The sequence below is a fragment of the Lepidochelys olivacea genome (genome assembly GCF_965140295.1).
Source record: "Lepidochelys olivacea isolate rLepOli2 genome assembly, chromosome: 20".
Lineage (NCBI taxonomy): Eukaryota > Metazoa > Chordata > Testudines > Cheloniidae > Lepidochelys > Lepidochelys olivacea.
The window spans coordinates 18,783,723-18,804,422 of NC_140430.1; the positions used below are offsets into that span (position 1 = coordinate 18,783,723).

The 20,700-nt window shown below is 56.8% G+C and overlaps 1 protein-coding gene across 8 annotated transcripts in view; it reads right to left on the bottom strand.

The window, feature by feature from the left end:
• NFIX (nuclear factor I X) overlaps positions 1-20,700 on the bottom strand; it is a 144,304-nt gene that overhangs the window by 55,680 nt on the left and 67,924 nt on the right. For 7 of the 8 annotated variants that reach the window (XM_084610510.1, XM_084610511.1, XM_084610516.1 and 4 more), the window contains one exon: positions 18,799-19,330. In XM_084610510.1, coding sequence (XP_084466636.1) covers positions 18,799-19,330 — 532 coding nt within the window. Of the gene's footprint in view, positions 1-18,798; positions 19,331-19,920; positions 19,990-20,700 lie in introns of those variants that run through there. The other variant, XM_084610512.1, reaches the window with a different exon arrangement.

The following is a 20,700-nucleotide window of genomic DNA, read 5'->3' on the forward strand; positions in this document are numbered from 1 at the left end:
TCTCTGGGGGCCATGTTCTCGCCACGCACCTCTGCTGGCAGCCGGCGCGCCCTGGGAAAGGGGCCTGCCACTAAGAGCAGCAGCAAACACCTGCTAAGAGCCCAGCTCCGGCTCGCCAGGGCGCTTGGCCCAAGCACAGAGCCCTGGGAGGGGAGCTGACGCCCAGCCAAGCAGAAAAATTCACAGGCCAGGCATGGGAAAGCAGGGGGCTGCTGGGGAGCAAAGCGGGCAGCAAGGACACCTGAGGGCATTGGCTCCCCCCCTTAACTTGGGGCTGAATTGTGGGGACTCGGCTGAGCTCACCCCATGCGAGGAGGTTTGTGTGTGTGAGACACACACAGATGGGGCGGGGGGGTGTCTCAGCAGCTCTCCGTGTGCATGTGAGGGTGTGTCTCAGGGCCACCCTGTGCACCCGTGACCCTGAGCATGTGTCTCCACCCTGCCGCTCCTCAGCCAGCGTGTGGCGCGTCTGCCCCTCTGCGGCTTTTGTCTCTGTGTCTTTGTGGGCGTTGGCGCATGGAGAGCTGTGTCAGAACACATGACGTTAGCGTGTTAGCGCGTGTGGTGGGCATTTCTCTCCACGGCATCTCTGCACGTGTGGGAGGTACCCCGGGGGGATACTGCCCCCTCGTCTGTACAGCTCCCAGCCCAGACCCCATCCACCCCCGGCCTCACGCTCCCCCACAGGAGAAGTCTTTGCTTGGGTTTAAACTAGTGATGCGGGGCACTTTTGAAGCCTGGCTCTGAAATGTACCACCTGGACTTTCCCCTGCAGGTGGCCAGTCCAGCTCCGACCCTGGTGGGCGCTTCTGAAAGTCGCCCTTTGTCTCGGACGAAGGGAGGTGAAACAAGTTGGTTGGATCTCAGTCCAGCTCCCAGCAAGACAAGGCAGCCAAAACGCCGTATCCCTGCAGCAGTGAGCCCAGGGCCAGCTCCGCTCTCCCTTGAGAGACACACGGAAGCTTCCATCCCCGAGCTACCGAGCCAGCCCCTTTCGCCAGCACATCCCTACTTCAGATCATGTTCTTAACAATACACCCGCTGCTTCTGAGACTGACCCAGATGCTGGGCATTTCACAGCACCTCTCTCTGTGTCATTTCCTTCAGTGCCCAAAGAAAGCTCTCTAGGCCGGCTGATTGCTAAAGTACCAGGCCAGCCCTGCACAAACTGCCCAGTACTCTAACCATGGTCTAACTCTAACCCCCAATTACATGAAGCACCTTCCGGGTGCCAGGGTTCATCAGGGAATGCACAGAGAATGGCAGGGATCTTTTATAGCCAATATTCTTATTTCTGCTTTGTCAATAGCCGAGAAACCACAGCCCCACGTGCTAAGGGGGCCGCTTTCATCATGACTCTACAGGAGTAGAGCGAAAAAATCATAACTCGTAGGAGGGGCCAGATGTATAGAGACACAACAGCTCTGATTTCCATCTCCATTTACATGGGGGTAAATTTGGTGTCACCCCACTCAAGCCAAGGAAGATCTCCCAGGATTAAGGCTGGTGTGAATCTGCCCCTAGTGTTTCATTCCCATCTCGCGCCGGTTAAACACATGCAACTCCATTAGCTTCAAGGCAGACCGTCCTAATTTACACCCAATGCAAAGGTTAGAACAGATTCTAGATACAGATTTAACCCGCAGCAGCTTTTCATGGCACTCTAATGAGATATTGAGCCACACTGTCGGAGCTCTTTCCGTCCGGAATAAGAGCAATTTTGTGTCATGATGCTACTGGGCTAGATTTGTGGATAGATTTGGATACGGGACACCTAGTGCTACAGAAAGGCGAATGATTTTGCATAAAGCTGGCCATATCTTTCGTGTTACAAATTATTTCTATGGGATGGTAAAAAAGGGATCAATAATACGTACCAGTACATAATGGCCGCATTCTAATATAGAGATGATATTTTTGTACCATACCATACTGTATCAGAATGTTTCAACATTACCCCCATGAAACCGTATCGAAATTAAACAATTCAACCAAAACATTCTGATGTTCCCAAACTGAAATTTTTTGGCCTTTCTGCTCCACAAGAAATTGCAAATGTCCAACTTTACATTCTGATTCAGAATGAAAACAACTTTTGGAACGTCAGAACTTCCTGCCGAATGAAAACTCCGTTTTCCAGACAGCTTTAATTTCTCTCCCTCTCTCACACACACACGCACACACACACCCAGAGTACACGAGGAAGGTATTATATGATTCACAGCTTTTGTCTCAGACATGTGATCTGTATTATATCACTGAAGTAGATTCTAGGGGTAGGATCTACTGTATCAAATTCCTGGTCCATTTACCACCACACTTGTGGGTTTGAATTGTGTCGGCGTTCTGATGTCGGATTTGATTCTCACAAGAAGCATGGCAGAATTATTGTCTGCCGTGGTTTCTTCAGATGGCAGATTTCATATCTGCCGTCTGTGTTTTGATCAGCGGCTGCTGATACCGCCTGGACTCGTAGGCTGATTTAGTGCATCAAAGCCATAGAGCGTGCGGACCCTATCGGCAGGGTACTGGGCTATATTTTTAATTTGCCACGCTCAGCATTATTGTGGCTTACTCATGTATGCGCCCAAAGATATACTTGGAACTTCAGAAGGCGAAAGTTTCTACCTTAAAGAACCTAATAGCCTGACCCTACAAACATTTCCCACCCGGATTGATAGAACTGCTCAGCCCAGGAAGCACTACACCTGGTAAGAAGTGCTGGACCCCTGAAGACTGGCTTATGTTCGGGATGATACTAATGCACCTGGCAAAGACAGAGCCTGAATCTGCCATGCTCTTGCACTCCAAAGCCACTGCAGTGGCATTCAGGCATCCCACCCTGCCTGCCTGGAGGGTTGATCTGAACAATCAACCCAGCGCCCGCCTGCTGCAGCCAGATGTGCCCACGAGGTGCACTGCATCCCAAGCAGGTGGTGACAGAAGCTACCTTGCTCTCCCACCAGGCTGCCGGCATGGCTCAGGCCTGGTGCTGCCACACCGAGCGGCTGAACTTAGCCCTGGATGGAATGGGCTGATCGTCAGGGAGCACCCACTGAGGCCAACGGGAGCCGCAGATGCTCTGAAAACCTGCCCATTTTATTCAGGTGTCTCACTCAAAGCCCCCAAGTTCGATCTATGGAAAACCAGGGACCAGCGTGGAGAATGGCATCACCCGCTCAGGTGGGGCCAGAGGGCCAAGCGGCTCTGAGCGCCCAAACCAGCAGAACCAGCCTATCTCGGGCCCTGCATCTTCAGAAAATCCAGCCATTAAGTGAGATTCAGGAGCTGTCGGGCCCAGGGGAAAACCCGGCCCTTGCTTAGAAGCCTATGGGGAGCCGGGCTCTTTGGAAGATTCAGCCCTGACTGTAGAGGCTGAGAGCTGGGAAATCTAGCCCCAATGGGGCCTTTTACCCAGACATCTGAGCATCCACAAACCCCGGCCGATGCCCAGGGGAGTCGCTCCACACTCCCCAGATCCAGCCCACGGTGCTCCTTGGACAGGAAGATGCATAGCAAGTTCAGCTGCAAAGTCCGGGACTAAGGCAATTTACACGAGTGATCTGAAATGTACGCAGTGGTGTAACCTATGGTATGCACCCACCACAGGTTTAGACACAGAGCGTCCGTGTGCACATCTGTAGACATACGCAAACACACATGCTAGTGCCAAACTGGAAAGAGTCCCAGAAGAGCACCAACAAGGGATCTGAGGTTCAGAAACGCTGACAGAATTGGGCTTGTTTAGTCTGGAGAAGACAGAGCGGGGCTGATAACTCGCTTCCCATATGTGAAGGACTGGTATAAAGAGGACGGGGATCAATTGTTCTCCAGGGCCACTGAGGGCAGGACAAGAAGCAGTGGGCCAGGCAGATAAAGGTTAGAAATTAGGGAAAACTTTTCCGAACTCCAGGGCTAACTGAGCACTGCCCAAGTGACCGAGGGAGGCGGCAGAGTCCTGGCATGGGAAGGTTTTCAGAGCAGGCCAGAGAAACCCCTGTCAGGAATGGTCAAGATTTATTTGGTCCTGCTTCGGTTCGGGGCCATGGGCTAGGTGGTCTCTTGAGGTCCCTTCCAGCCTGGCATTTCTATAGCGCACGCAGTTCTAGGCACACACAGACCATCGCTTCTTGCAGAGACCCTCAGGGCAGATCAGTGTGTCCTTAACTCAGGTTAAAACAGCAGGGAAGGTGCAGCAAGGGAGTTTGAACTCGGGTTCACGCCTGTAGGGCGGCCTGGGGTTGAACATGAGCTGCCAAGTCTTCCCGGCTATTTTAACCTGAGCTAAGAACACACGGCTGGCTGTTTGCAGACGCCCCTCCGAGATGTCTCCCTCCTCTTCCCCAGGTCTCTCATCCTCCGCTGGCCTCTGGCACAGGAGCTCCGTGGATTGCACAGGACACACGCCCGCTGAGGATCTGGCCCTGGGAGGCCGAACTGGCTGCTGACTTGGGGAGTTGCACATCATACCAGACCCTTGCTCTGTGCACAGTGCATGTTGCTACAAGGCACAGAGCTGAGCTACACAAAGCAGCCGCACAATCCACCGTCACCATCTCAGGCCCACAATAAAAGGGAGGAAGCGCTGCGGCCCTCCGTGGCACGGAGAGGAAGGGGTTAACACCCAGCTCTCAATCTTAACAAACAGCTCCCCCTGTCTGGTGATTTTCTTGCAGCCCCAGCTGCTGGAGTCATGTGAGGATGCAGGAATTGCAAAATACACATCATAATCATGACCTAGCGCTTATCTAGAGCTTTGAGGCCATAGATCTCGAAGCTCTTTACAAGGGAGGCAGGATCGTTAACCCTCATGTTACAGATTGTTAAACCTCATGTAAACTGAGGCACAGGCAAGTTTAATTATTTTCACTTCCAGAGAGAAAAGCCAACAAACCCCACAAACCCAGCAGTGCGGCCAGTGCAGGGCTGAGAGCTCCTAGGGGGACTACTAGAGAGGGAGTGGCCTGGGGTTGGGGCAATCCACTCTGCTCCCCCAGCTCATCAGCCCTGGCCATGGCCCAAGGAGTATCAGCTAAGAGCAAAGGGCTGGACAGAGAGGTGGTGGCAGGCTGCAGAACGGCCTATTACGTGAGACACTGACCCAGCCCTGGGTATATCACCAGAAAAGGAACAGCAGGGGACAATCCGGCCCTGGACAAGCTAATCCAACAGGTCTTTGCAAGCTCGAAGCAGCAGTACCCTGAAATACGACGCTCACCAGGCGAATTCCCGTCTCCTGGCACCGCAAAGAAAAACAAGGCTCCCTTGGCTATTTTTACAATTTGATGGATTTTTAAATTTAGCTGCCTGCTCCCAAGTGCTGGCTGGGCCTTTTAAAGAATTTGTCTGTTGTTTTTGTCCTTTTTCTTGGAAATTCATGAGGTGATAACACAGCGTTCTCTCCACCCCCACAGCCGGCTGAAGAATCAGAGATACAAACAAAATCTCAGTGCAGCCACCACTCACAATTTTATTGTGAGTCTGGCCCTGGCTGGTGTTTCTCTAAAAGCCCCAGCTGCTAGAGTCATGTGATGATGTGAGACTCAAAGCTTTCATTACAAGGAAACTATAACAATAATATTAATTCCCTAGCTCTTATCTAGCACGTTTCACCCAGCAATCTCCATGTGCATTACGAAGGAGCATTGTCCCCATTGTACAGGTGGGGAAACTGAGGCACGGGAGGGCAAAGTGACTTGCCCAAGGTCATCCAGCAGGCCAGTGGCAGAGCCAGGAACAGGACTTGGGAAAAGTTCACCCAGTCCCAACTTGCTCAGAGGGCAAACAAAGGGAATCCCCAGTTTATTATTTCTTAACTTCATCGATTGTAAGGGACAGACAGGATCCCGTGAGCATCTAATCATCTTCCCACATTGAACCCATCACTTCAAGCCATGGTGTTGCCAGTGATCTCGCTATACTGGGTGGGTGTTTTTAAATCTCCAGCTCCTGGAGTCCTGGGATAAAATGAGGGTCTCGGCTTTCATCTAACAAAAAGCAGACGTTTCTAGGCCTTGTCAGTGCAGAAAAAAGCTTGAAAATGTGTGTTGTCTGCAGCTGTAAAGGCCCAAACCCCAAAGGGAGAGAAAACCGCCCCCATTACTGATTTTTAAAGAAATCTTGTGATTTTAATGCCAATCTCATAATTTTCTGATGGGGAGTCCCGCAGCAGGGGCTGGGGCTACCGGGCTTCCACAGATCTTCTAGAAACACGGCCAGCCGGGACTGATTTTAAACACCTCGTTATTTTTTGAGGGCCTTACTCACGACTTTTGATCACTTGGTGCAGAGGACACGGGAGTTTGGGGCCCATTCTCCGGCTCTCTCCTCCTGATCTCAGCGGCGCTTGCTTTCCACAGATCCAGAAGTACAGTGCACCCACGAATGATATATCAGCATTCGTTATAAATAGGCTTGGCAGAATTCAGGGTTTTGTATAATTTTCGATAGAATATGAATGTTTATTTTTAAGCCTTTTTTCTGTTTTTTATCTATTTAAATGTTCACAGTTGTGCAAAATTACGAGTTTTAGCATTTTCTCTTTATATTTTCATCCATTTAAATTTTCACAGTTGTGGGAAATCGGGGGGACAATTGGGGGGAGCCCAATCAATAATTATATAATGACAGGAGACGCTAAGATTCAAAAAGTTAAAGCTTTCTAACCGTTAAAACACAAACTGTCATCACCACAAGTCCACATCTCCAAAGTAAATATCCTTAAAGCAAACTTTCATATGTTCTCACACAGCAGTTCTCGTACTTTGCCTCGCTGCCAATTTTGATTATCGTCGACAGAAACATTTTTTCTGCGAAACTGACATTTACCGACACTTGCTGATAAAAGTCATATCCTTCCAAGTCTAGTTGTAAGCCACGGTGGCAAGCGCCCGCATGGCTGCAACCCATTCCTCTCGTGGCCCCAGGAGCTCTCAAATCCAGCAACCCAACTTAGATATTTTAGTTAACATAATTAAACAAGAAAAGAAAACTAGCCTGGATTCAGGAAAGAATAAAGCAAGCAGTTAGGGATAGAGAGCAGGACAAAAAATCAAACCACAATTAATCTAATTTGTGTCAAATATAATTAATAGAAACCAAACCCCCAGGTAATTCTATTAATGCAATAATAACACTGCTCATGTTAGTAGCATGGATCATTTTCCCCCAGGCATTTGAAATTTATGGGGTAATTGCAGCTGAGTAGGAGAGGGATTTCTGCTGGATTATCGAAAATTGCTGCACTTTTGATGCATTTTGAAGTCATGTCACTGGCACCTGGAGAATCTGGAAGGACATATTTGGTAAATCTAAAGGAGTGAATCAATGCAAGTCCTATAACGATCATTACTGGGGCCAGTCTTGATGAGCTACACCTGCATAGATCCGGACGGATGCTGCTCTCCCATTTACACGTCACAAAGTGTAGGAGAACAAACCAGGAAGACATTAAAATCCGACAATGTTACATCAGTGCAAATGAGAACAAAACCGGGAAGGAAGTTTGTATCTCTTTAATTTTTCCAAAGAGCCTACCCCCAGTCGAGAGAACGACACCAGCTCCACCAAGCTGCAAGCCACTGGGAGAGCGCATTTATGTTTAATAAATATTACCGTCCGTTCTGCTTCATTGGTTCCTGCATGAGAGAAGGGGCAATCAGGGACAAGGGGGTTTCTGGGAAGGGCTGATCGGGATGGAGCCGCAGATCCAACCCACGATCAACACTAATTTCTGAGTAAATATCCCACTGGACATTAAAAGGGACCAGGCGAGACTTTGATTTGCTAAGATCAAATGCGTCTCTGTCCTCATCGGCCCTTTGGAGAATCCGGTTCAGCGTCTCTCCCCGAAGCTTCCAGGGCCGACAGCTAGGCAAAAGGTGAGGCAGAAAAGCTTCTGGGAGCAGCAGAGATTAGTGGGCCCTGATCTGGGCACCCCCCAACCTCAGCCCATTAACCAGAGGGTTGGGCTTAGGATCTGAATTTTGCAGCTTCGTCCCGTTTTCTTGTTAGAATCTAGAATTGAGTCAAAGGATCAGAGATGTGGGAAGGGGAATGAGCCCAGTAACAGGTCGTTTGGTTTCTCCAAGCAACTGAGGGGGCCGGGGACACGGAGCCCTGGTAACCCCCTGGGTGGGGCCGGTTGGATTCCCTCCCCAGAACGGGAACGGCAAATCACAAACAGTAGGGAGAGCTTTGTAAAACTTAACCAAACATTCTCAACACAAACTGCAGATCCTGGGGTGCGGGTCCATTGGTATCCTGGTTCTGGGTACTTTTCACCCCAGCTGCGTCCCCCTGGGAAACGCTGCCCCAGTCCCTTTTCCCAGTAATATTCCCAGAGGCTGAAGACAGCAGCCAGGGTCAGCTCAGAGTTGGGGAGGAGGAGATCTCCCTGCACAAGGGAGCTCCACCAACCTGACACAAGGCACCTCGGCAAGGGTGGGCCCGAGGCGCCTGGCTCCAGCGAGGCTGCAGGAGGGGAGATGCTGGGTCACAGGCTGCCAACCCCTCCCCGCAGTGCTGATGACCACGTGATGGAGATCAGGACGCCCGGGCCAGCTGCGCCGGCTGCATTCTGTACCGTGCTCAGCGCCGTGGCAAGCGAGCGCCATGCTGGCCTGCGGCCCAGCCCCACCCTGCGAGACACAAGGCTGAGCCCAGTGGGGGAGGACAGTGATCCCCAGAAGGGCAATTCCCTGCCCTTCCTCTCAGGCTGTATTGCCGCGGAGTGCAGGGGGCATGGGGCCGCCTGCTCCATCCTTCCAAGGCCCCTGTTCTCCACAGTCCCGAGACGCTTTGCAAACAATTAACCCTCCCAGCCACTCCAGCAGACAGGCTGGCAGGGGATTGACCCCACCACGGTCACTGAGCAAGCCAGTGACACCAGGGAAAAGCCTAGTATTTTCCTGCTTTAACCCACTAGGCCCTACTGCCAGATTAGGGAGAGAACCCAGGAGTTCTGACTCCATAGCCCCCTGCTCTACCCAATAGACACCTCTCCCTCCCCTCTGAATAGTCGTAGATGGCTCCTCCCTGGGCTCCCCGCTCCACCTGAGACGGGCTGTCACTTCATGCTGAGCGCCGATTATTGGGTTTTGTTACCAAAACTGCAATGCCCGTTCTACGCGGTGTGGCTCTGATGAGCCCCCTGAACATACCGAGGGCCGTTTGGTTCCCCCGGGCAGTTCTTGTCACCGTCTCGAAGGTGGCCACGCTAACGCAGCGTTAACCAAGTTCCACTTTTCTCGATGCGCTGCGAACCGGTCTTTTCAAAACTGATAAGCAGAGCCCCACTCGTCTGCCTGCGACACGGGCAGGGGCACAGGCAGAGAGCTCCAGCTGTGGGAAGTGGGTCTGTGGGGGACTGAATCGGGGCCCACATTCAGAAGGCGCTTTTCCCAAGCTGCCTCTGCCCTGGGTATCACAAGATGGCGGCAGCGTCTCCACCGAGAGCCACCGCGCTCCCTTTCAAGATGCCTGGTGCCAGGCACCAGATTGAAATGCCGGCAGTTACATCTCCCCCTCCTTCCCGGCACCCAACTACCGAATCCCAAACTGTCAGGCCAAGGCAGCCGCTTGCCATTTGTTTTCGGAGCAGCCTGTCCCAGGGGGGTCTATGGGCACTGGCCAGGCCGCGCCAGGGGTGTCTCTGGGGGCCGGAGTGGTGTCACGCCGTGTCCCACACTGGGTACAGAGTCACGGCTGTCTGGCATCTCCACTCCCTGAGCCAGGGGCATAGGAAAGACTGGCCATTACGCAGGCCACCCCGGCCGCCCTGACATACAGCTCCCAGATGGTGGCAGCATCCCTTAGAGGGCAAAGGGGAGTTCCCCTGGGCGGCGTTTTATTTCATGCCAGTGGCTGGCACCCGTATGACCGGGCACAGCTGGAGGGACGGTTACCTAAGCAGGCGAGTCGCCCAGCAGCGTAGCTGGGGTACACAGAGATTATCCACTTCTCATGTGGGGACCATGGAAGTGAGGTCAGTTCCCCTGGGTCCTGGAGTCACCTCGAGCCCGTGGTCGGCAGGTCTGGAGCAGCAGGCTGCCTCCTGGCCTGCCCTGGCGGCTAGCAGGCCCAGGATGAAGGGACGTGACTCCTGGAGACGCCAGCCGTTCAAACCGAGCGGGGACGCACGGACTCAGAGCCCCAGAGCAATCAGGTGCCAAGTCCCTGGCCATAGGACACGGCCAGCACAAGGGGAGGTCCTTGGGCAGCTGCCTCGTGACCTGAACAGCGACAGACCCGGCCGGCGGTCATGTCACTTGGACGACATCAAATTGGGACCCCATGGGACTTGAGAAAGTCAAACTCAGTGACCTCCCTTCCCCCGCCACCCCCACCCCATGGCCAGATCCGCCCCCACCCTTCTGACAGCCTGGCTGCACTTCCCAGCTCCAGGCCTGGGGGCGTTCTGCCGAGGGGCGCGGCCATCGGCCCCCAAACAAACCCCAGAGGGTGCGACTTCAAACTAGCGTCACTGGCTGGCACATGGGACCGGGTCTTCCCCCCCCACCGGGCGGCAGGAACTGCCACCTGGGGCCGGGCACTGATTCGAGGCCGCGTTAACCACAGAAGAGCTGGTCTGGGGCTTTTGTGCCGGCCGGGAGTGGAAGTCACAATCCTTGATCGTTACGGTTAATTTCACGGATGCAGGGCAAACGAAGGAAGTGAATGGGTGAGTTAGCTCCGGCGGGTGACGTCCTGCCGGCCGGTATAGGAACCCGCTCTTCCGACCCGGAAAACCCGGATCCCGACACTTCCGGCACAGGACGCTGAGGGCTTGAGGGGCTGCACTGCAGCTGCAAACTCTCCCCTTACCCCAGATTCCCGCACCCCCCGCTGCCCCCCAGCCCCCCTCCCTCCAGCCCAGCGAGGCCTGGGGAGAGGCGCTGTTACAGCCGGCTGGACGGCCGACCTGGGGGCTGCAGGCTGGGGGTGAGGAAGAGGAGGGACAACCCCCCCGACCCCCTCCGGGCAGCAGGGGAGGGGCAGAGCCCTGGCTCACGCTGGGAGGGCTCCCCCGGCACAGCCGGCCTCCCGCCTGCCTTGGGAATGAAAACAAACAAGGAATAAAAGAAGGCTTTTGTGGCGCGGTGTTGACACGGCCGGGGCCTGTGAAAGGACCTTTCAAACTGGGCACCTAGGCAGGGAAACCAGCCGAGCCCTGGCCGGGCAGCTGATTCCGGGCAGCTGGCGCATCACACGTAGCAGTCGGGCCTGGGGACCATCGCACTGAGAGCTACAGCCAAATCTTGCCAGGGCACAAGCCAACTGGGTACCAGCCCCCAGCTCTGCCCGGTGCCCTGCCAGACCCTGCCCGCCCTGCGCTGGGTACCAGCCCCCAGCTCTGGCCAGTGCCCTGCCAGACTCTGCCCGCCCTGCGCTGGGTACCAGCCCCCAGCTCTGGCCAGTGCCCTGCCAGACTCTGCCCGCCCTGCGCTGGGTACCAGCCCCCAGCTCTGCCCGGTGCCCTGCCAGACCCTGCCCGCCTTGCGCTGGGTACCAGCCCCCAGCTCTGGCCGGTGCCCTGCCAGACTCTGCCCGCCCTGCGCTGGGTACCAGCCCCCAGCTCTGCCCGGTGCCCTGCCAGACTCTGCCCGCCCTGCGCTGGGTACCAGCCCCCAGCTCTGCCCGGTGCCCTGCCAGACTCTGCCCGCCCTGCGCTGGGTACCAGCCCCCAGCTCTGCCCGGTGCCCTGCCAGACTCTGCCCGCCCTGCGCTGGGTACCAGCCCCCAGCTCTGCCCGGTGCCCTGCCAGACTCTGCCTGCCCTGCGCTGGGTACCAGCCCCCAGCTCTGCCCGGTGCCGTGCCAGACTCTGCCCGCCCTGCGCTGGGTATCAGCCCCCAGCTCTGCCCGGTGCCATGCCAGACTCTGCCCGCCCTGCGCTGGGTATCAGCCCCTAGCCCTGCCAGACTGGGCTATCACTGGCATGGGAGTTAATCTGGAGTCACTCCGCTGCAGTGGTTAGGGCGACTCTGGTTTCATGCTGGGGGAAGGCAATGGCACTCAGCTCCCTAACGACTCCCAGGGCTTTCCCCATCCACAGCACCAAGGAGCGAGCGGGGCTCCCAGCTCATGCACTGGGGCTAAGAGAGGAGCCAGGCATGCAGGGCCGAGCCCAAGGGCAGACGGGAATGCAGGAGGGAGGAAGGGTGGCTCAGTGGTTAGAGCACTAGCCTGGGATGCCTTAGCTCAATTCTCTGCTCTGCCACCCCCTTCCTCGGTGACCCTGGGCAAGTCCCTTAGCCTCTCGGTCCCCGTCCGTAACCCGGGGGGTGGCACTGCCTGGTTAGTACATCAAGCGGCAGGGGAGGGTCCTAGCAGCTGCAGTGGGCAGGCCCGGTAGCGAGGGGCCGGCGGGGAGGGGGTGCTTGGTGAAAAAGACGGCAGGCAACGCCCGCGCCAAGCTCACGGTGCCAGGCTCGCGGCCCTGGGGGAAGCTCCGACGGGTGCTGGCAGCGATGCGGGAGGGGGCCACGGACCCTGGCCGAGGAACAAGCCAGCCAGGATCCAGGGCTCCCCCAGCTGCAGAAGGGGATTCCCGCCCTGCCAGGGAGCAGGAGGGCCCCGGGTGGGGGCCCTCCCTGGGCACAGAGGGGCTCTGAGCGGATGGTTAATGAGCCCAGCTTGGCGCCGGCGCCGCCCATCACTTTGCACCATGGCGCCCTGCAAGCCCCAACGGGCGGTGCCGCATGCCCGCGGCTTTCCCAGAAACTGGCACCTGGGATGGCAGATGGGGGTGGGGAAGAATTTGCCGGGGGGGAGGATGGGCCAGGTGCCCAAAATCCCTGGCTAATGGCTCTCCCCACCCCACCCCGCCCTGCAAAAATTCAACTGGCAGGCGGGTGAAGCTGCACCCCAGGGATGGGCTGTCGGGAGAGCTAAATGACAGCAGCATGGGGGCCCCCAGCACTCTGGGCACGCAGCGAGGGCACCTGGGGCACCGTGCCCCCCCCAGAGCACTGGACACGCAGCGAGGGCACCTGGGTTACTGTGCCCCCCCCGAGCTCTGGGCACGCAGCGAGGGCACCTGGGGCACCATGTCCCCCCCGAGCTCTGGGCACGCAGCGAGGGCACCTGGGGCACCGTGCCCCCCCGAGCTCTGGGCACGCAGCGAGGGCACCTGGGGCACCGTGCCCCCCCGAGCTCTGGGCACGCAGCAAGGGCACCTGGGGCACCGTGCCCCCGAACTCTGGGCACGCAGCGAGGGCACCTGGGTCACCGTGCCCCCCCCGAACTCTGGGCATGCAGCGAGGACACCTGGGGCACCGTGCCCCCCCAGAGCTCTGGGCACGCAGCGAGGGCACCTGGGGCACCGTGGCCCCCCCAGAGCTCTGGACACGCAGCGAGGGCACCTGGGGCACCGTGCCCCCCCGAGCTCTGGGCACGCAGCGAGGGCACCTGGGGCACCGTGCCCCCCCCGAGCTCTGGGCACGCAGCGAGGGCACCTGGGGCACCGTGCCCCCCCGAGCTCTGGGCACGCAGCGAGGGCACCTGGGGCACCGTGCCCCCCCAAGCTCTGGGCACGCAGCGAGGGCACCTGGGGCACCGTGCCCCCAAGCTCTGGGCACGCAGCAAGGGCATCTGGGGCACCGTGCCCCCCCCCGAGCTCTGGGCACGCAGCGAGGGCACCTGGGGCACTGTGCCCCCCCGAGCTCTGAGCACGCAGCGAGGGCACCTGGGGCACCGTGCCCCCCCCGAGCTCTGGGCACGCAGCGAGGGCACCTGGGGCACCACGCCCCCGAGCTCTGGGCACGCAGCGAGGGCACCTGGGGCACCGTGTACCCCCTGAGCTCTGGGCACGCAGCGAGGGCACCTGGGGCACCATGCCCCCCCAGCTCTGGGAATGCAGTGAGGGCACCTGGGGCACCATGTCCCCCCCCGAGCTCTCAGCACACAGCAAGGGCACCTGGGGCACCGTGCCCCCCCCGAGCTCTGGGCACGCAGCGAGGGCACCTGGGGCACCACGCCCCCGAACTCTGGGCACGCAGCAAGGGCACCTGGGGCACCGTGTACCCCCTGAGCTCTGGGCACGCAGCGAGGGCACCTGGGGCACCATGCCCCCCCAGCTCTGGGAATGCAGTGAGGGCACCTGGGGCACCATGCACCCCATAGAGCTCTGGGCACACAGCGAGGACTCCAGAGGCCTGGGGCCCTGCACCCCCAAGCTCTGGGCATGCAGCGAGGGCACCAGGTCCTGCACCCCCAAGTTCTGGGCACGCAGCAGGGGAGGCGTCGGTTACATTGGTGTCTCCATTGTTCTAAGCCGAAGGGGGGCACAGAGCTGAAGTGAATCAGTGGCAGGGTGGGAACCCAGGCGTCCTGACTCCCAGCCCCGCCTCCCTGCTCTGACCACTAGACCCCGCTCTCCTCCCAGAGCACAGCTCAGCAGCTCACCGAACTGGGGCTGGGGGCTGCAGTTCTGAAGCAACACCTCCCTCAGCCAGAGGCCAATTCTGCCGGGAGGGAGGACGCACCGGGCCCCCCCATCACCCCATCCCAGAGTCGGACACAAGCGGGTAACCCGTCTCCCAAGACCCCTGCAGAGCGAACAAAGCTGCTAGACCAAACCCATTCACCGGCTCATTCTGCCAGGAACCGGCTGAGGGGGACTCCCGGCGTCCCCCCATCCCATGGCCGGGGCAGGATGGCTCCCCCAGAGAACACAGCAAGGGAAGCATCATGGGACACCTGAGGGGAACCCAGGAGTCCGAGTCAAATTCAACACAGCCCCAGAGGAGGGAGGGACAGGTAGATTTTAAGGCCAGAAAGCCCTGCTGTCAATCTAATCTGAGCCCCTGGACACCCTGGGCCATAGATGGTCCCGAAGTGATTCCTGCTTGAGCTAGAAAAAGGTCCCGTCTCGGAGTAACCATTTCCAGTGGGGCTTGGGGGAGTCGTGCCAGCGGTTAATTCCCTCCCGCTGAGAAACCTGCTCCTCCTGTCTGGTCTGTGTCAACTGCCAGCCACGGGATCTTCTCACACCCTGAGTGAAGAGCCCCCTGTTACCAAACTGGAACTGAGGGAGAGAAAGAGAGAGGGGGGTGTGAATGGGGGTGGACAGAGATAAAAAGAGGGGTGTGAATGGAGAGAGAGAGGCAGGTGTGAACAGAGACAGACAGAGCAAGAGGGGTGTGAATGGAGGACAGGGCTGGAAACGGTGTGATTTGAGCCTAGAGGGAGTGTGAATGGAGCTAGAGACGCAAGTGTGAACAGGCACAGACAGAGCTAGAGTGAGGGGTGTGAATGGGGGAGAGGTGTGAACTCAGGAGGGGCTGGGGTGTGTGACTGGGGCCTGGACAGGGTGTGAATGGGGCAGCTATAGAGGGGTGTGAATTGGGATCAACAGAGAGTGGTGTGATTGGGGATAGAAAGACATAGGGCTGTGACTAGGGAGAGACAGGTAGATCCTGTCTTCTGCTACTGACCAGGAGACCTTGCGGGGAAGGTGTAGGGTCACTTTATCTCAGAGGCGCTCAGGGGCCCCTGCCCTACCCGGACGGCTGCCCCCCCACAGGGGCAGAGGCCCCCAGCCATACACGCTGGCGCTGCTGCCCCAACTCAGCGTCGGCGCATCTGCCAGCGGGCGACTTCCTCCGCACCCCAACATCGAGTGCAACAGGCCCAGGCCCAGCCCCGGAAGAACCAGGCCGGCGGGGGCTGGGCGTCACGCACTCTCCCAGGAGATGTGGGAGCCCCCGCCATTCACAACGGCGTTTTAACAGCTGCCAAGACGCTCGGGCCCAAGGCAGCATCCGCCCTCGTCCCCCATGGCGCAGCACGGGGCACCAGCAGCCAGATCCCGTGCCCGCTCTGCCGCGGAACCATGCGGGTTACAGAGGCCGGGGCTTTGCCTTAGGGGGGGCGGGTACCTGCTTAATCCAGAGGCACAGGGGGTGGAGGGAGCGCACCGGGGGTCCAGTAGCCCGAGGGGATAGGGCCAGGCTCCTGGGGCCTAGGAGAGGCCGCACTTCAGCCTGGCTTTGCTGTGGGGAAATCCCTTCCCCTGGGTGCTGGGGGCTGGCGCCCTGTGGGCAGGGGCCAGAGGGGGGCAACTGAAGACAATCCACGTCCCGGAGATCCTGGCCTGCTAGACTAAAGGGCCCCCAGGCCCCTTGGAAGCGAGCAGGGTAGAAGAGAGGTGCTGGTGTCCCCAACCCCCTTCTGCCGCCTGCAGAGAGAAGGGCCCCACATTTCACACACCTCACAGGCAGGTCAGCCCAGCTCCTGGCCCAGCAGCCCTCGCGGGCCAGGTGGAGAAGGGGCAAACACAAAGCCTGCTCCCTGGTCTGTGAAAAGAGGGGTGGAGGGACACAGACCTGATCCCCCCAGGTTAGGGCCCATGGGGTAGGCACTGCCAGCTCCCCCCACACCCCGACACATCCACCGCCCCACAGCAGGTCGGCGTTAAATGAGCCCAGCCTCCCCATGTTGCTCAGCAGGGTATTTTGCCAGGTCTGAGCCCGCGAGACGCTGGGAAGGGAGTGCCGGAGCTGCGCGGGCAATGCCCAGACATCGCTGAGGGGGCACATGCAGGCACTGGGGAGCTGGGGGGGGGTATGGCAGTCCTGGAGGGGGGAAATACATGAGTCTGGGGAACAGGGGTCCTGTGTGAGTGCGCACACGTGCATGCATTGGGGTTCCGTGTGCACTGGGTTCCGTGTGCATTGGGGTTCCGTGTGCACTGGGTTCCGTGTGCGCATGCATTGGGGTCCTGTGTGCATTGGGTTCCGTGTGCGCTGGGTTCCGTGTGCATTGGGGTTCCGTGTGCACTGGGGTCCTGTGTGCATTGGGGTTCCGTGTGCACTGGGTTCCGTGTGCACATGCATTGGGGTCCTGTGTGCATTGGGTTCCGTGTGCACTGGGGTCCTGTGTGCATTGGGGTCCCGTGTGCGCTGGGTTCCGTGTGCGCTGGGTTCCGTGTGCACTGGGTTCCGTGTGCGCACACATTGGGGTCCTGTGTGCATTGGGGTTCCGTGTGCATTGGGGTTCAGTGTACGCTGGGTTCCGTGTGCGCATGCATTAGGGTCCTGTGTGCATTGGGGTTCCGTGTGCACTGGGTTCCGTGTGCCCGGGGGTTCTGCGCGAGAGCGTCTGTTTGTGTGTCACTGCTCTGTGAGTGCACGTGCATGTTGAGCGTTTGTGTGCATATACACACGTGTGTAGGGCGGTTGTATGTGCGGATCTACAAGCCTGACCCTTCCCTGTTTCATTCCATTTTGCGGGTTTGTTCTTTTTTAAACCCACCCAAAGCCGTGTGCAGGGGACGGCTGGCAGCCTGCCCTCTCCGTGCCAAGCCTGGAGATGCCCTGAGCGGTGTGTCAGCGAGCTTGCAGTCCTACCAACCCCGAGCACACAGACGCTGTCCTGGAGCACGGACACAAACCAGGGAAGAAACAGCCTCCCAGCAAGATCAGATCGGGGAGGGTGGCAGAGGATATAAAATACAAACCACTCGGGAGACAGGAGCTCGCAAGGAAACAAATTTGCTAAGAAACAGCAGGGCTAAAGACCAGATCCTCCACAGGTCTGCCTGTGTCCCTTTCTGCTCTCTAAAGACGAGACAGTGAGAGAGAGCTGGGGAAGTTTGGATGCTGAGACACAAGGAAAGAAGACAAGAAAGAGGAGGAAAAGACAGAGAGAGACAAGAGGAAAGAGAGAAAAGATCAGAGAAAGAAAGACAGAGAAAAACAGAAGAGAAAGAAAAATAGAAAGAGGGAAAGTCACAGAAGGAAAGTCAGAGGGAAACAGGAGAGAAAGCCAATAAAAGACACAAGGGGAAAGTTAAGAGACAGAGGAGGAGGAAATTCTGGTCGACCTCTTCATTACAAGTTAGTTGAGCAAAATGTAAACACAGAATCACACTCCACCAACCAGTTTGGATTTCAAAGTCTGCAGCAAATTGGGCGTATCTGGGCAAAGGCTAAAAATTAACCAGGCATTTCTGTTTCAATTGGAAAGAAAACAAAACAAAACAAAAATATGCAAAGGGAGGAACTGAAAAACAAACCAACCCACCCCCCAAGAAACACCCACTTTCAAAAAAATAAAATATAAGAAAAAGGAGACAGAGGGGAAAATCTGAAAGACATCAAAGCATCTGGGGTAGGAACAAATGACAAGCGGGGTTGAAAAGAACCGAGTGACTAACCCTCCGAGAGAGAGAGAACGGCTTCCTGCCTGGGACAGTGCCCACTGAAATTGCAGGATTATTTCCACCGCCACACAGTGTAAAAGTGCCCAGCGCTGCCGAGTTGTATGTTCTGCGGTTTACATGCCATCGGCACAAACCCCCAAAACCTCGCCGACAAAAGAAACCGACAAAATCCAGACGGGGTCTCGATGACCATCAAAGCGAAAGGGAAAGGAAAAATCCCCTCGGAATGAAATCGAGTCGCTTTCCCTCCCACATCTTAAGTCTTTTCTCTTTCCATTTTTTTTTTTAAAGTTGCCGTTCGCACAGTAGTGGGCATTTCACAGGCACATGTGCACAAGCACATCCCCCGTGCAAAACGGGGCTTTTCACCAGGGATCGTGGGCATGAAGATGAGGGCAAGCTATGAACCACCCCAGATTGCTCAGTCTGTTGAGGGTGCCGATGCTGAGGGTACATTTGCACGATAAACAACAGAGACCAATTTGTTAATTACGGAGACAAAGGTTCAAGGAGGGAATTTAAAAAAAAAAAGGAGAAAGAAACAGCTCGATCCCTTGGACAATTCAATCTCAAAACAAGCAGCAGTGATGGGGGATGGTTGTTAGGGGGGTGGGGGGGGGGTGTAGGACTTACCAGGAGTGTGAACAAAATACGCCAAGTAAAGATCCAGTTCTTTAATTGTGACTCCAATGTGGTGCGGCTGGACGCAGAGGCCTGGGTTGGAGCACTGTGGTGATTTGTACAACCGCTCCCCGTCAGTACTTTCGAGCGGGATCCCTTTGAATAAGATGACCATTACAAGATCCAGTCTCCAAACCTTGTCGGCCTGCCTCAGACAGTCAATCCTGCGGATTTTGCCCTTCTGGTCCGGGTTGGAGAGGACGCAGCACGGGGCTTTCTTACCGGTGATGGTCAGGACGAAATCCTCCCGGAACTCGGGGCGGATGTCTTTGCGGAGTTTGGCCAGTAGCCTCGATGCCCATTTCTGCTTGATCTCTGGTTTTTCCCCCAACAGCTCATCCTTCACGGCGCGCTCCTCATCCTTGGACATCCGCTTCTCGTGCTTCTTGAAGTACTTTCGCTTCCGAGCTTGCAGGTTGAACCATGTGTAGGAGAAGGCACGCACATGAGGGAGGAGAGCTTCGATGAAAGGGTGGAATTCATCCTGGAGGGGGGGGGTGGAAGAGGGTGAAAAGAGGGAACGAGACAAAAGGGGGGGAACGTTAGAACGAGAAAACGGAGGAATGCTATTTTTAAAAAAACCCACAACCTTCCCGACCAGTCGCGCCAGCTGACGCGACTCACTCGATCCCCAGAACAGAGATAGCGCGGAGAACCGAGTTCAGAGCACGGCCGAGCCAGCCACACAACACAAGACCAGCCCGGAAGACAATCCACCTCAGTTGGGACAGCGGTGGGTGTTGATTTTTTAAATCTTTTCCATCTTCTGCCTTCCCCTCCCCCAGCTGCAAAATAAATTTCAAAAAGGCCAAAGAAAATTCACCATCAGAACTAGAAACTCGAGATTTTGCTACTTTTTCACTAATAACCACGATAAAGTTTGCCTTGGCAAGCCCGGGGTTAAAGACAAAATTGGCCCCTGGCCCCATCCTTATCCCCCCCACACCCCCCATACCTCGATTCTCGGGTTAACTTCTTTGCCGGCAGGTGTGTATGTGGGGTTATTTGGAAGATCTGCTCTTCCTAAATCTGCCTCCCCCTCAAACAAAATCTGACAAAAAGGAAAATAATTACCATTGCTCCGTCTCATTCCGGCAAAGCTAAGCACCCGATTCGGAAATTCTGGACTCAACAGAGTTGCGGGGTGAGGGGGGGAGGGAAAAGGAGGTGGGGGCTGTGAGATGGAGGGGGAGGAGGGGACAAGGAGGAGGGAAGGTAGAAATTTTACAGGGAGGAGGCAGGGAGGGGAGAATGGGGGGCCGGGGGGCTTGGTTGGTTGAATTCTCGATTGCGGAGGGAATATAGAATTTAAAAACCTGGGGGGCAGGAGGGATAGAAAGGAAGGAAGGAAGGAAGGAAGGAGGCTGACAATGGAGGTGTGGGACACAGTGGGGGATGGATCTAGCACCCCAATAATCTATCGGAGGAACCCCCCCGCACGGCAGATCCAAAATAAATAAATCAGAAATTCGCAGAATGGCCCCTATCGGAAAAAAAAATTAAACAAACCAACAGAGGAAGGAAGGAAGAAAAAACGCAGGGAGAGGGAGAGGAGCGGCAGGCGGGGGGGGGGGAGGGCTTTTCGGCGCTGGTAAAGGCGCAAAGATGCCAAGTTAGCTGTTGGTCCCTCCGCCCGGGTGGAGGGCGAATGCAGGCCTAGGAGAAGGGACGGACGCTGTGCTGGAATCGACTGCGCTCAGCCGCTGGCAAAACCCGAAGTGCTCAGGCTTTTGGGCTGGGTTTTGTTTTGGTTTTGGGGGGTTTTGTTGTTGTTTTCCTCCCTTCCCCCCCCTTTTTCCCTTTTTCCTCCTAAACTCTCTCGCTCGCTCCTTTCACGCTCGGTCCCCAACCATT